General features: G+C 43.1%; 1 protein-coding gene across 4 annotated transcripts in view; it reads right to left on the bottom strand.

Annotated features, from left to right (window-relative positions):
• FRMD3 (FERM domain containing 3) overlaps positions 1-16,471 on the bottom strand; it is a 315,298-nt gene that overhangs the window by 115,106 nt on the left and 183,721 nt on the right. For all 4 annotated transcript variants that reach the window (XM_046023589.1, XM_046023588.1, XM_046023590.1 and 1 more), the window contains one exon: positions 12,341-12,464. In XM_046023589.1, the coding sequence (XP_045879545.1) occupies positions 12,341-12,464 (124 nt within the window). The remainder of the gene's footprint in view (positions 1-12,340; positions 12,465-16,471) is intronic.

The following is a 16,471-nucleotide window of genomic DNA, read 5'->3' as shown; positions in this document are numbered from 1 at the left end:
GACTCAGAAGAAAAATCAGCACAAGACATACATAGGCACTTCATAAGATATCCCAATAGTGCACAACCACGTGAAAATGTGCTTAAACTCTTTATGATCAGGGAAATGCAAATTAAAACTATGAGAAGTCATTTCTACATCCATTTACATAATCAAAACTTAAAACACAGTCCCAAGCATTCATGAGGATTTGTGGCAAAAGCAGCTCTTATACTACTGGGGGAGTAGCAATGCAGTAGAGCTATCTGGGAAACTGGCATTATCTACAAAAGTTCAACGTGTTTACCCTATAATACGATGATTCCATTAGTAGAGTTCCATATGCAACAGAAACTTGTGCATGTGGCACTAAGAAATATATAGAATTTTCATAGTAGTGCCATTTGTAGTTGCAAAAAATAGAAAGGCCAAATGTCTACCAACAGGAGAGGGATATACAATGGAATGCTATACAGCCATGAAATTACGTGAGCTAAAGCTACACACAAGATGGGAGACTATCACAAAAATAAAACTGAACAGAAGAGAGAGATATAATTGAATACACACTGAATGAATTCAGTTTATACAGTTTTCAAAAATGAGCAAAACACAACTAACGTGTTAAAAGTCAGAGATGTGATCACCTTTGGGGAGGAGGGAGAGGGTAAATGTTGAGAAGGGGCAGAAGAGAAGCTTCTGGGGTGTTACCAATTCTCTCTGATTTGGATGGTCGATACACCTATGCTTGCTTTATAGTAATGCACTGAGCTTTATGTTTTGTACACTTTTCTGAGTCTGTTATACTTCCATTTTTAAGAGCTTAACAGAAAAGAAAAATGGTTATGAAGCCCTGGGGACCCTCATGAATTGCTGGTGTGAATTGGGGCAACCCCATCAGCAAACAAGCCATCACTTCCTAGAAAAGCTGACACTCCATGGCCCTCCAAATTCCACTTAGGTTCATACTAGGCTAGGAACTCCTTTACCTACACTCCCATGAGAATTAGTCAAGAAGCCTAGAAATAACCCAAATGCCCATGAGCAGAATGGATACATAAAATGTGACGTGTTCGCATCATAGAACATTCATGACACGGAAGCACAAATGAAGACCTATGGCCATACACATCCACATGGAAAAGCCTCCAACGCCATGTTGATGGGAGCACATGAGACGCAAGAATAGAGGAGTCCATTTAGACGAACGCCAAAGCCACGCAAAAACAAGGCATTACTTAGTAATATGTATGAAGTGTATTTACAAAAGCAGAATGAGAGAATGAATAACCCCAAATTCATAATAGTGCAGAGGAGGGAAGAGGGTGATCTGGGAGGGGCACACAGGAGGCTTCTGAGCATCTGGTGATATTCTAATTCATAAGCAGAGTTGAGGGGTCATGGGCGTGTTTTCAACTATTCTTTAAATTACATATGTTGTATATACTCATATTTATATATATATACACATATATAAAATATATATTTTCAGTGATTAAAAGAGGAACAATTCCTGCCTTTTTAATAAAAGAATTACTGGATAAAATATTGTACAGTCCAAAAACACTGCTGAACCAAACAGGACTGGTCAGGAACCTCACAGATATGCATGCAGGGCTCCTTGTTACTCAACTCTACTGTTCTGAGCAACACATAATCATTTTCGTTGTCAAACAATGTATGTATTCTGTCACTTGATATTCATAAAGGAGAAATCCTTATCCTCATTTTGCAGATGAGGATTCTAATACTCAAAGGAAAAGTAACTTGCTCAAAGTTATTCGGCTAGTAAGTGCAGTAGTGAGGTTCAAATCTGAGTCTGCTTGGTTCCAAAGCACTACTCTGTGCCCACTCCCCCATCACTACCCCACGATACGGTTAAGGGCCATGTGCCTGCCCTCTTACGTGGCAGAGCATATCAAAATGACATGGCTTCCGTCAGGTCTTAGTAAGAGTCTCTTTCAGCTTCTAAACATTGCATCTTATCAGTGATGAGGCAATCCACCCCAGGTACCTGATATTCATACCTTATGGGAGAGCAGCGAGGTCTCGATTTTAATCTGGGGACAGAGATCCTCAGACTAAAGCCCACAGGCTGAATCCTGTCCACCAACAGGTTTCACACAACCCTTGAGCTGAGATTGGTTTTCCATGTTTAAATGGTTTAAAACAGGGGCGCCTGGGTGGCTCATTGTGTTAAGCTTCTGCCTTCGGCTCGGGTCATGGTCTCTGGGTCTTGGTATCGAGCCCTACCTTAGGCTCTCTGCTCAGCAGGGAGCCTGCCTCCCCCTCTCTCTCTGCCTGCCTCTCTGCCTACTTGTGTTCTCTGTCTCTGTGTCAAATAAAATCTTTAAAAAAAAATGGTTTAAAACAATCAAACAAAGAATAGTAATGTCATGACCCATGAAATTATAGGAAATTCAAATTTCAGGACCAGTAAGTCTTTACTTTTTTTTAAGATTTTATTTATTTATTTGACAGAGATCATAAGTAAGCAGAGAGGCAGGCAGAGAGAGAGAGGAGGAAGCAGGTTCCCCGCTGAGCAGGGAGCCCGATGTGGGGCTCGATCCCAGGACTCTGGGATCATGACCTAGAACCAAAGGCAGAGGCTTTAACCCACTGAGCCACCCAGGTGCCCCAGGACCAATAAGTTCTTATTGGAACACGGCCACACCCATCTATTTGTGTACTGTCTACAGATGCCATCATGCTCCAGTGGCAAGACTGATTAGCTGCAACAGAAATCCTATGTTCTGCACAGCCTAAAGTATTTAGTAAGTAGCCTAGTGTAGAAAAAGTTTGCTGAAACCTGAGTTAGGGACTGCACACAGGAATAGAGCACTGCTAAAGCTAGAGCTCCTTGATTCCATAAAATGAAGATACAAAAGTACCTACCTTGGAGACTCGGTGTATAGAGTAAGCAGCTGACAGGTGAAAAGCCATTAGACTACTGCCTGGTGCAGAGAGTGGTCTCTCCTCATCCTCAGAACAGCATTTGTTCCCCTGCTAAGCCCGCATGTGACTGAGATCAGAATTATGATGTTGCAGGAAATGTCAGGAAGCATGTCAAGACATTCATAGCAAAGACCCCTCTTTAAAATAAAAGTCCTCAAATTGTTATCCTTTGCTTTGCGTTTGACTGCAGATCTCCAACAGCTAAGCACTGAAAAGACTTCATCTAAGAGGTCACACAGAAAGAAAGGCTAACTGCAAATGCTCATTGTAGGAAAAGGGTTCAAAACCTATGGAGGAAAGGCAGAGACACCGATGGAACTAGAAACAGAGTCTCCCCGACTCACCGAGGAAGAAACCATTTAATGATCAGGTTTTCAGGAAGACACTAAGGCCAATTAAACATTTTCTGATTGTTTGTTTGCCCCCTCAGACTCCCATTGGACATTTGTTTCTGGCAAAAACTCCATTTGGTAACAGAAAATAATGATTTTCTATCTTCTAAATCTTGCACCAGGAGCTGTTCTACGAAGATTAATAATGTCTCTAAGGAGACATTTTGATGTAAAGACCAGGGATTACTTGAATTCTTTCAGAGCTAACCATTCTCTAAAAATATGCTTTTCTAATAAATTCGGTGAGGTCGAGTAATCACGTCTCCCTTCTGCCTATCTGGTATCCTTTTTGCCAAAAGGAACCCTCTTTTACTGATCCTCTCTTAGCATACCATTACACGGACTACAAAAATGTACAGCCTCTGAAGAATGAGTGCAAATCTTTAGTTAGCATTAATTGTGCACATCCTTTGTGTACATTGATTAAATGAGGTGTGCGTCTTGCCAGCAAGGACCTGGATTTCTTGGAGCAGGGTTGGCAGGAGAGGGTGGATTTGGATTTACCTAATCCATTTGGGTCTTCGCGTTGCCAAATTAAACTCAGCAAAGCAGAACTCCCAACCTGAGTGGGTTGGGTTTTGCTGTAACTTGTTTGCATCTTCTTAGATTTAGCTCAGCTGCAGCTTTAGTTAGATTCTACTCAGCACTGGCTTCAAAGGCTCGAGCATGCTCTTGGAACTGACCTCTGAGCAGGGCCTGGGATCTTAGCATCCATTAGACTCTGGAGAGTTCTCTACGCTTTACCACCTTATCTCAAGTTTTTCAGTTTCAAGGAATCTTCTTTGCTCTCCAGTCCTGTCTCTGGCTCTCAGTACTTTGGAAGGACCTCCCTGTGGTCCTTTCCCTGATGTTGGGCGAGAGCTACCCTACCCTGGCTGAAAGTCTGGAGTGTCTCGGAGGAATCTCACTCAGCTCTCCAGCCCTGTCTGACTTCTTCCCTCTTCTCTTGAAGGCCTAGGACCAAAGGATGGTAGGAATGTGCAACTCACTCTGCAGCTGGAACCCTTGGATCCCAAAAGTTAAGTCAGCCTGCTCATGGCCATCGAAAGCTTGCTGAAGACTTGGCTAGTTCGCCTTGATCCCACCTCTGGCATACTCCACCTCCTCCTCCCACACCACCAGAAGTGAAACCAAGTGCAGGTGTCTACTGTCTTAGGAAGGACATTCTAGATTTTAGTCCTTAAGATTTCTTTGCTCTCAGATTGGTTTCAAAACTAGGATTCTGTAGTCTGTGTAGCTTGTTGCATTATCTTGGTGTTGGGGGGAGATGAATGTCTCAGACTTTTCTGCATCCTAAATAGGAGAGTCTCTGGTCTGTCATTTCTAATTGTTTAGAGAGGAACAGGATCTCTTACAAGTGCCTTAGGGACCATTAGGTACCATCCCTATGAGAGCATTTGCCAGAATGCTACATAATCTCGGTAACTGCCATGCTATGAGGGAGAGAGTGGTAATGCCCTGGGGCCAGACAAAGCCAAGTCTTGCAGGAGAGCAGTCACTTAGGAAGGTATCAGGGCATTACACAGGAAAACACAGATTTCAGGTCAAGGGCTGTTGCTTCCTAATTATAAGGGCCTTGGGTAAATTAATTTCTCAGGCATCTGATTCTTACTGGTCCAAGAAAGTGGTCCTGAACTCAATACCCATGGAGGCAGAAGGTGGCCAAGCAGGAATGGTGGCAATTTGGAGAGCAAATGATCTCTCACAGAGCACTGTGGCTTAGCTCTAGCTGAGTGCTATCACATGGGGAAGGCCTAGGATTACCAAATCTCGGTGCAAGAGAAGCTGAGACTTTCTGGCAACTGATTCCATTTTTTAAGAAGTTATTTGTCCCAAAGAACATATATCTGGGTCACCGTGTAATTCAACGACTGTCATTTTATAACCCCTGCTTTGGACTCCAAGAGTCCCCGAAGTGTAATAATTGGGTGTCAAGTTTTTGGCTTTTGGCTGGAGACCTATGGATATTCAAAGGCTCTGGGTGGCACTTGTAGCTGTGTATGACTAATGAAAATTAGGAAGCAAATTAATTGTTACTTTGTGAGTACTGTCTTTTAGATAAAATCTTTCTTTCTTTTTTTTTAAAAAGATTTTATTTATTTATTTGAGAGAGAGAGAGATCACAAGTAGGCAGAGAGGCAGGCAGAGAGAGAGGAGGAAGGTCATGGGGGAGTATCCATGAGAAAGGGGATCCCAGCTTGGTGGTACAGTTCAAGATCAGTGGGCTAGGTCACTCATTACTTTCACAGTTCCTGACACAGAGTTGCCTTTTAATAAATTCTTGTTACATGAACAGATGAACAAATGGTTGTATGGATGAATCATGAATGGGTGCACGGATGGGAGGACAAACAGATAGATGCATAGATGTACGGATGAGTCATGAATGGGTGCCTGGACAGAGGGTTGGATGGCTGGATACACTGTTATAAGTTCACCTAAAGTTCGAAAAGGTTTTGACTACGTGTAATTCACATGTCAGATGTGATCAAAAGATACATTAAGTCATGGCTGATTCAAGCTATCAGTACTAACCCTCCCCCTTTCTTCAAAGCCATGTGGCACTTTGGTGACACTGCTCTTCCTCCTCTCAAGTCACTATAGCCATTTTACCTGTATAAAAGCTCGGATGGCTTGCGTGCATACACAAGTTGCTCCTGGCCCAACCCTCCCCAGAATGTCCCTGATTCCAGGTCACATAATACAAGGATTCGGGTATTATAGGAGGAGCATGTGATGTCAAGTAATTCTCTCTTCCAAATCCTATGCCAAGTAACAACAGGGAATGGAAATTGATTTGATAGCCCACCAGATATATATCCAGATATATATATATATATATATATATATATATATATATATATAGAGAGAGAGAGAGAGAGAGAGAGAGAGAGAGATTCTGGGGTTTTAAAATGAGAAACTTGATGGAATGCCTGGGTGGCTCAGTAGGTTAAGCATCTGACTTTGGCTGGGGTCGTGACCTCAGGATCTTGGGATTGAATCCTGAATCTGGCTCCTTGCTCAGCGGGGAGCTTGCTTCTCCCTCTGCCTGCCACTGTCCCCAGCTTATGCTCTGTCTCTGTCTCTCTCTCTCTCTCTCTCTCTCTAGGACAAATAAATAAATAAAATGAGGGACTTGAGAAGGGAAAGGTCACATGAAGCGGGGAGTAGAGATGATGGGAAGCACATCTCCAGAAAGATGAGAAGTTGTAAAGTCATCTGATCTTTCCTATTTTCCTTTCATACAATAAACGATCTTCCCAAAACTGCACAAAAAATTTTCCTAAGGGATTTGCTCTTGTGATTTGTTCGTCAGAAGCGCGGGTCGGAGGGTATTTATCATAGCAGGTCACTTATCTCTAGAAAGCTAGACATTTTTAAAACTATAAATCCTTGCCAGGATGCACATGATCTCCAGAGAATGCAAATTTGGAGAAATAAAAAGAGATAATGAGTCTGTTTGAAACCCACTCAGTATCATTATTGCTTCCAGCACAAGGCTCACTGCATCAGATCATTATGACGGCAGCTAATTGGATTATTTTTCTGCTCGTTAAGGGCAAGAAATATGCTTCTTCAAGACCAATACCCCCCGAATGAGATTTCTGAATATTTGAAAGCTGACAACCTGTGGCTGAAGCTAGTCCAAATGTCTTTGCCTCTAAAGAGAAACTTGATGAACTGGAATTGAGAAAACCAGCTGAGTAGAAACTCTAGGAAAACCTCCAGAGAAGCCTCTCATCATTCCTGAAAGTGAAATCACTCATATTCTTGATCTTCAACCCCCTCTAGGCACCCTCAGGACTAATGGAATGAATATTCCTTTCTAACTCACGTGGTCATGATTAAAGCTCTGTGGAAAACGGTAAACCAGGACAGACAAAATAAGAGATGATCACATCCCTAGGGATTGTGGCAACAGCCTCTTCCAGCCACCAGAGGGCTCTGGAAGGAGGAAAAACCTGTTTCCAAGCCGTCCCCATGCTAGGGCCTCATCTCTATGTACCAAACTCAAATGAAATCTGTGAATTATAAGATTCTTTCTTCTACATTGTTTTAAAAACAAATATGACTCTTTTGTCTTAAAATTATCTACAGAGGCAGGCAGTGAAGCTGAAATGAATTCCAGACCTTCTCTGCCATGTGCTTAAGAGTCCACAAACTAGAACCCACGGGTCAAACCTGGCCCACCATCTGCTTTGTCAATCAAGTTTCGCTGAATTGTAGCCCACTAATGTAGGTATTGTCTTTGTCTTCTTTTGCTCTACAAAAACATAACTAAGTGGTTGCAATAGAGACCATGTGGCCCAGAAAGCCTAGATAGATTTTGTGTGTGTGTGTGTGTGTGTGTGTGTGTGTGTATGTGTGTGTATCTACCCTGATCTAGAAGAATCACTCAGTCTCAGTGAGTTTTAGCACTAACATCTATTCGATGATGCAAACCATACATCCCCACATCTTCTAGTTACAGGGTATTAGGAGGCCCAGCGATGCCTCTATAAAATCTTTCTGAATAATGCACTTCCACTGCACAGCTATCAGAATGACCAAAACCAAGAACACTGAAAATACAAAAGGCTGGCGAGGATGTACAGGAACAAGAGGAACTCTCATTCATCGCTGGTGGGAATGCAGCCACGTCGGAAGACAGTTTGAGGATTTCTTTCAAAACTAAACATACTCTCACCCTACAATCCAGTAGATCAAAGGAGCTGAAAATTTATATCTACACAAAAGGCCTGCACATGAATGTTTATAACAGCCTTATTCACAATTGCCAAAGCTTGGAAGCCTCCAAGATGTCCTTCAGTAGGTGAGTGGATAAACCATGGAACGTGCTGGCAAAGGACTATTATTCAGCAAGGAAGGAGTTAGGGATGAAAATACACAGAGGGAATTTAAATACACATTGCTAAGTGAAAGAAGAGAATCTGAAAAGGCTGTATACTGCAGGACTCTAATGACATGATATTCTGGCAAAGGCGAAACTACAGAGACAGTTAAAAGATCGGGGTTTGCCAGTGGTTGTGGGGGCAGGAGAGAGGAACAGGCAGAGCACAGAGGATTTTTAGCGCAGTGAAACCATTCTGTATGACACTATAACAGTGGATACATGTCATTATACTATTGTCCATAGACTGTACATACAGAGTGAACCCTAAGGCAAACTGTGGTTTGTGTGTGATAATAAGCTGTCAGGGTCAGGTCATCAATTGCAAAAATGCATCACTCTGGGGGGAATGTTAACGGGAGAGGCTATGCAGGGAGGATAGGGGAAATCTCCGTACCTTCCACTCAACATTGCTGTGAATCTAAAAAATAAAGTTTTTTTTAACAAAAAAAAGGTTTAATTTAAAAAGCCTATTTGTTAATGATATTGCAAAGGCCCTTAAGATCTGTCAGCCTTCTCCAGTTTGTAACTTCCTTGCCATTAGGTAGAACTATGGACAAGTTATGGCCACAATGGTTCAGTGGAAGTGACAGGTATGACTTCCATGCTGAAGCAAGACCTTCTAGAACTCCCCTTTCCCTCTGGCTCACCAACTAGCAGATTCAAACCTGTGAATGTCCTGAGTGACAATGGTGAGCAGAGACTCCCAGCTGACATATGGTCGACATGTACCAGAACAAATAAGTCTTGCTTGTTCTAAACACTGAGATTTTGGGGTCATTTCCTCAGCAAAATCTAGTTTATCATGACTAATAGAGTGATGACTGATACGTATTTTATTACCTTTTCCAAACTGTCACTTCTCCCTACCCTACCCTCCTGTTCAGATGGCACATGCACTTAAGGAAACAAAGTTGGCCCAACCATAAATTCCAATCTTCATTCACAAATCTCTTTTAACATCTAAAAGAATCTAAGTTGATGGAAATCCTACACTTTGGGCCTCCTATTTTTCAGCATCTCAAAAATCCAAGGAGTCTCTCTTTCTTCCCCCATGAGGAACTCACATATTCATGACTATCACGCCCTCTTGCTTCCACCTTCAAGCAGCACGTAGCCTCCCAGAGAGAAAGGTTCGTCTTCCTCCACAGTTACTTTTCTCCCAAGAATCACAGCTTTTATCCCTTCCTCAGAAAACACAGAGGAGAGCAATTCCAATCAAGTAAAACGGCAGAAAATGGAAGTATGTTTATCTCACTGTAAATCACCAGCACCATTCCTGCTCTATTTGTGTCTCACATGCCATGTCTTGTTTCCTTTCTCCACTGGTTCAGAAACCAGACAGGAAGCAGGAGGTTAAGTTTTGGGGCATCTCAAACCCCAACAAAGGCCAGCTGAATCCTCTCAGGAAGTTTCTGTGACAATAGTTCAATGATCGCACTTTATCCCTTTGTTGTGTAGGAGGGTCATGGGTGCTCTGATGACCTTGGAAAATAAGATGGTAATACCTTGGTACAGCCCTGTATGGCTCTCTTCCATCTATAACTCCTTCCGGACACTGTTGGGTTTGCAAAGCAATCCAACCAAAGGTCCAATTTCCCACACCGGAGAAGTCAACACTTTCACAACCTGCGCAAATCCCCAGAGTAACCCAGTCTCTATGGCAGGTTTCCAACCAATTCTAGAAAGTCTCTCTCCCTCTGCACAGTCAGCTTATTCTGCTCTTCCTGTCTTTCCATCCAAACCTATCATCTCTCTCTGCTGCATTGATACAAAAGGAAATGCACAACTACTTGAGAATGAGCAAAAATTCATAGGAAAAATACCCTTTGCACCTCTCTCTGCAATGTCATATAATTTCTGGCTCTTCCGTCCTTCAACATACAACTCTGTCTTCTTCACAGGAGCTTTCTGGATGTGACAAATGCACAGTGCTCCAGAACAGAAGCTTTGATGGAGCCATAGCATTTACTTCCAAGATTTACTTCCATGCTGGATGATTGATGACCACCCCTGCTCCCCCTGGTGCATGACGACTACTTTCAGTATATGTGCTGCCGAAGCGAGCACGAATGACGACTACTTTCAGGGCTATCAACAAAAGCAGGTGCTGGCATGAGGTTCAATCTACAGCTTTGTGATTATAAAAAGCAATCTGGAATCTTCTTTGGTCCACTCATTTACTTGTGAAATTCAGTGGGTCACCCTCTTGATGTAAGGCTGCTCAAAACTCTCTTCTTTCTTTTCCAGGTCCATAGCATCTCCTGTCTGGAGAGCAGAACTAAATAACTTGGTCCTCTTGCTCATGGTCTCCACCCTCTGGCGCCACCGCCATGGTGATCGCTGTGCAACACCAACACAACTGACAACCTGAGTCCGTGACGACTGCTCGGCAGAGTGGGGAAGAGCGTGGGTACTGGTGTCAAGTAAGAGCAAGGTTCAAGTCCTGACTTTGCCGCTAATAGGGCAAGTCCTTAATCCAGTCCCCACTGTGCTTTCTTCACCTTGGATGAGGAGCAACAAGAGAACCTCCCTTGTAGAGTTTAGGAGGACTGAGTGGACACATGTAAGACTCTTAGCACAGTGTTGTGGCATCCAGTAATGCTCACTAGACGTTTACTAATATCGTATGCCCTGAGCATTTGAGGTCCTGCAAATTCTGGTCACAGCGGGCCTCTGGATTCCCAGTCCCCCCTATCCACACAGGGGATGCAATGCCTCTCCCCAGAGATTCTCATTCTGCGGCTGCCCAGACACTGTTTGTCCACAAACTCCTCAGCTAGAATACCGGAACTTTATTTGTACCCCTCTCTACCATTCTCATCCCTAAGATGTAAAAAGAGTAGTCAGTGTCCTATATTTTCGACAAAGCTTTCCATTAGGAGACAATACTCTCAAATTACCCATAGAGCGACACATTGCTTTCTGAAATCAGTACAATATTTTGATGTCTAATCATCTTCATCTGTTAGGAACAGAGGTCATCTTTTCAAAGCTAAAATATGCGGCCACTTTTAATGCCCACACGTATCCTCTGCTCAGACTCACCAGAAGGGGGAGTGCCTGCATTAGGTAGGGAATTCCAGCACTGCCTGTCAAGCAGACAGTTCCTTGTTCCAGAATTCATAATATTGGGACACTTTTATATATATATATTTTTTATTTATATTTATATATACAATACACAATATATTTTTTACACACACACACACACACACAATTATCAGAGGTTCAGAAGACGGAGGCATCTCATTCATACAGGTCTTCGTCCACACTTGTCATAACATAACCCATACTTATTATTACCAAGTTTATCAAACATACCAACCCATGATTATTACCAAAAATTACCATGAATTTTTCCATGATTTGCACAGATCTAAATTCCAGTTATAGACTAGAGCACCTGAGTTACTTGACTCCAAGCTGCCAATGGTTCCTAGCCATGCCCTCTTTCACACGAAACAGCCTACAAAGAGCAGAAGCATCACTAGGATTAAGAGCACAGATCCTGAAGCCAGGCTATTGGGATTCAAATCCAGACTCTGCCACTTGCCAGTCTGGGTAAGATGCTTAATCTCTCTGTGCCTCAATTCCCTCATCTGTAAGATGGAAACAGCCATGGTGCCTATCTCCCCTCCCAGTCACCATGAAGATTAAATGAGTCACCATGCACAAGGACTTAGAACTGCACCTGGTACACAGTGACTACTGTATGCATTCTGCTAGTTCTACTGTTATGACTCTGTAATCAGTCACAATCATCCTGGAGCACCAGCAAGTTTTCAGCAGTGGCCACAGGAAAGGAAGAGGCAATGCAAAATTCAAAACAGACATGATTACTTACTTACCCTAGATTTCACTTACAGAAACTCAGGGTGGTTAAAACCCATAGGAAAATACATGGCTGTAATAACTGTGGGTGGCTCGCAGACAGTCATCCAGGGGACCCTGTGGTCAGTGCCCAGCAAGATCTCTCCGCCCCCTGAAATGGTCCACTCGTACATTACACTGGTAACTCACACATTACCAATATTCTTACTTCACAACACGATTTCCACATTCCCTGTGGTGAGAATACTTTCTCGCTCCCATGATTCTTCCAAATGTCTACCCCTATTACCTGAGTTCATTTTTATGGATGTCCACTATTTTTCTTTCCAGCTTCTGTGACTGCTTGGGGAAAATCTCAAACTCACTGATGTAATTCTCAGGATGCTCATCGGGATCAAAATCGCCGAGCTCAGCTGTAACCAGTGAAGAATAAGAGAAAGATTAAGAACAACAAGGCTAGGGTACTTGTGGAATGGTTCCTCCCACCCAAATGAAGAGCTGCCAGGAGCTCACCCAACAACATGTGTTTGTATCCATGGGAAGACCAAGGCCTGAGTGACTAGAAGCCCATATTCTAACTCAGTTTAGCCATAGGATCTTGGGCACTTGCCAACCTCTTCGAGGCTTGTTTTCTTCATCTATATCATAAAGGAATTTAAAGAGTTGTTTTGCAATGGGGAACTACTGGCCTTTGGGGGGGCTAAACATTCTTTATTGTTTCAGACCTTCCAAGGCATGTCAGGGCACCTATCACCCTACCCCTCAGGTCCTAAGTGTTAGTGGCACACCTAGTCATTGTGACCAACACAGACGGCCCCCAGTATTTCCAAACATTCCCCAGGATGCTAGCGGGAAACCACTGGCTATCCCTCAAGGTTCCTTCCATAGCTAATTTTCTGAGTCTAGCAATTCTATGCCTGGAGCTGCCTGTTCGTACAAGTATGGTGCAACCAATAAAGAAAAAAAAATCACAACATGAAGGCGCCCAAAAAGACTGCACTTAAAAATAAGTGAAATGCTCTTCATATTAAAGAGTATAAATCTAAGCCTGGGCAAGTGCACCAGACGAAGGTTGTTGCTGGGTTGTAATACAGAGTCCCTGCAAAGGGTCTTTAAGGGCAAAAAGAAATGCTGGCATATCTCTGAGCTCCCAGAGGTTCTAGGAGAGGAAGGACCCAGAATGTGCATTAACCACAGCTGGGAACAGCAAAGGTGATGTTCTGGCCATGGGGAAAAGTACTAATTGCACAAGCCTGCTAAGGAAAATGGGCCAGAAGGGGCAAGCGTCTCAGGCAGAAATGGCCCAGGAAAGAAGATTAAAAGAGGGTGGGAAAATTGTATTAGAAGAACTTGATGACCAACATGACGCTGCAGTAGATAAAAATCAATATGCCTGGACACATCTGCAAAATCACATCCAACTCTGTAATTTGTATCCACTGTCCTTTCATTGTTGAATCATCTAATGACTACAAAAAGAAAAAACTGGGAGGAAAGCGAAGCTCTTTAAAGCTTTGTAATAGAATTCAAATTACAGAGTTCTTAAAGCTACCTAAAGTATATATCCCACATGAGGACAGACTTTTAAAAATTTTGAAAGACCCAAAATAGGGGTTAAGCATCTGCCTTCAGCTCAGGTCATGATCCCAGGGTCCTGGGATCGAGCCCCGCATCAGGCTCCTTGCTCCCTCTCTTGCTTCCCCTGCTTGTGTCCCTCTCTCGCTGTGTCTCTCTCTGTCAAATAAATAAATAAAATCTTAAACAAAAAAATAAGACCCCAAATACCATCAACCATATGAGGGAAAGTAATCAAATCAAATTAAAATACTTCTGTCCATAAAAGGTATCACAGTCGCCAAAATAACAATTGAAATTGAAATTGAAAGAATATATTTGCAAAGTGACAAGAGCTGATATCTAGAATAAAGAAGAAATCCCTACCAATCCATAAGAAGATAGGGAGGAAGACCATCAGAGGATACAAACAGCCAATACAGAGAGATGCTCAAACTCATCAGTAGTCAGAACTATGGAAACCAAAACAAGACATCACTTTACACCAAGACTGACAAAATGTTTAAGAAGTGGGATGATTCTATGTTTCAGTAGAGATATGAAGAAATGGAAATACGTGTATACTTCTTATTTTTTTAAGATTGATTGATTGATTTGGCAGAGAGAGAGAGATCACAAGTAGGCAGGGAGGCAGGCAGAGAGAGGAGGAAGCAGGCTCCCTGCTGAGCAGAGAGTCCGATGTGGGGCTTGATCCCAGGACCCTGAGATCATGACCTGAACCAAAGGCAGAGGCTTTAACCCCCTGAGCCACCCAGGTGCCCCAATATGTGTTCACCTCTAGAGGATCCTTGATGTACACAGTTCTTCCAAAGAGAAAGCTGGGCATATTTAGTCAAATATTATAAACCAGCAATCCCACTTTTGGGCATATATGTGGGAAAACGAAGTACAAGAAAGTATATGAAGGCAACTTGTGTGTTCTTTGTTAGTAGGAGCAATAAATGTGAGCCATGTGCCCTACCAGATACTCTGTAGCAATTAAAAGCAATTGATGGAAACCCAAGAACCTGAATAGATCCCCAGAACAGTGTTTTGAGCATGAGATTAAGATGAGTTTTATAGCCCCATTTAATTTATAAAACTTAGAAGTGTATATACACAAAACAATGTAATCATTGATAAGGATGTATGCAAAGTTGAAGATCTGTGTGAACCCCATCATTGCCTTTAGCGATGGAAATAGAGAATAATGAAAAAGAAAATCAACCAATCGATCAATCAACTGATGGACCCAAAGGGACCAGTGAAGAGAATAAGCCATCAACTGATGGTTAACTCGAGTTTCAAAAAATACACACATAACACACCAATGCCCATATCCACACATACGTATCACCCTGTGAGTGGGCTGGACCTGAAAATTTAGGAGACGGTATAACCGGATGCCTCCATCTTCCACAGAGAATGGACCACCAATACAAAACTGGGTCACTTTCGATGCAAACGTCAGCCTGCATGGTGGTTGGTAAGGGAAGGCTTTGTTTGGTGCTGGTGGTGGGGCAGGAGATGGGAGGTCTCTTTCCATGAAAAACTTGTGAAATAAAATGAACTTGTGCTGCTAAATATTGCAAATGAATAGCTTGGAAAATGCCAGAAAACTAAGAGAAGAAATGCCATGGAACCCTGCACTCAGTGGCTAACAAGGTAAATATCAATGCCTCCCACACCATGTGCCCTGCTTTTTTGTCCCCTAAAGCTGGTCTTTAACTGACTTCACCTGAAGCAAAAGACAGGTCATAAATGATTCAGGTTTGTAACTATTCAGACTATCAGGAGGACTTGGGTAAGCGAGGGTAGAGTTGTGACAAGTGCACAGCAGACGGCGTGCAATCTGAAACAGGCCCTAGAGTGTGTCTAAGGGAGTTTAACTGTCAGAAAAATCGGAAGAGTTGAAGCAGAAGGATGATGCTATGGGGTGATGGTAGGTACAAAGGGCAAGCTTGGCGAGGCATTTACCCTGGTTCGGACGTGACTCGTTCCAGAAGAACACAAGAGATGGGATGCTCCAGGGTCAGCTCCACCCTCGCTGGGTCAGAAGCCCTCCTGAGGTCACAGCAGGGACCTGGGGGTCGCTCTGTTGAGCCACTCACACATCCTCACACTGCCTGTTTACTTGGGTCTCTCCCCTGTCCTCTCTCCCAACCAGGGACTTCCTAATGCAGTGCCTGTCACCTAGAAGCTGCTCCATACATGTTCAGAGAACATGAAAAAATAAATGGAGAAGGGAGGGAACCAGCCACTCTTTCCCAGCACACAGTGGCGCAATGTCAGGAAACGCCCAGGTTTCACTCGACGTCATTACTGGAGAACTTCCCACGTGCCAGACACAGGCATACTATGGTGAGCCCACCCACCACCCCACAATTCTACTTCCATAGAATTCAGATTCTACATCGAGAGAATGCCTAAGAAGTCCCCAAACAGCTCAACGACATAATTTCAGACAGAAGCGCTTAAAAGATGACAAAACAGGGGTAGGAGACAGAATGGGGTGCCGGAGAGAGGCTACTTTAGTAAGCCTAGGAAGACTTCTCAGAGGAAGGGATATCTGAACCGAGTTCAAACTCAGTTCTGAGTATCTGGTACACCTCAGGCAGAGGAGGTAAAAATGACAATCCTACCATTTTGTGGTTCTATAGAAGGAACAGGAAAGATGCTATTTTCACCAAGAAAAGAAGTAAATAGATCCCTCGGGTTTGGGGTATGTGTGCTGCAATTTGTGTTATGGAAAAAACGCATTGCACGTACTAAATACGCTCACTGTATTCAGTACCTACAAGTAGCAACAGTCTGTGTTTTCTCTATTGAGAATATTCTGAACTTTCACACACACTCCTGCAGAGAG

Source organism: Meles meles, chromosome 11, assembly GCF_922984935.1.
Source record: "Meles meles chromosome 11, mMelMel3.1 paternal haplotype, whole genome shotgun sequence".
NCBI classification, from domain to species: domain Eukaryota; kingdom Metazoa; phylum Chordata; class Mammalia; order Carnivora; family Mustelidae; genus Meles; species Meles meles.
Note: the sequence above shows the minus strand (reverse complement) of the source record. Positions and strands in the feature narration are given on the sequence as shown.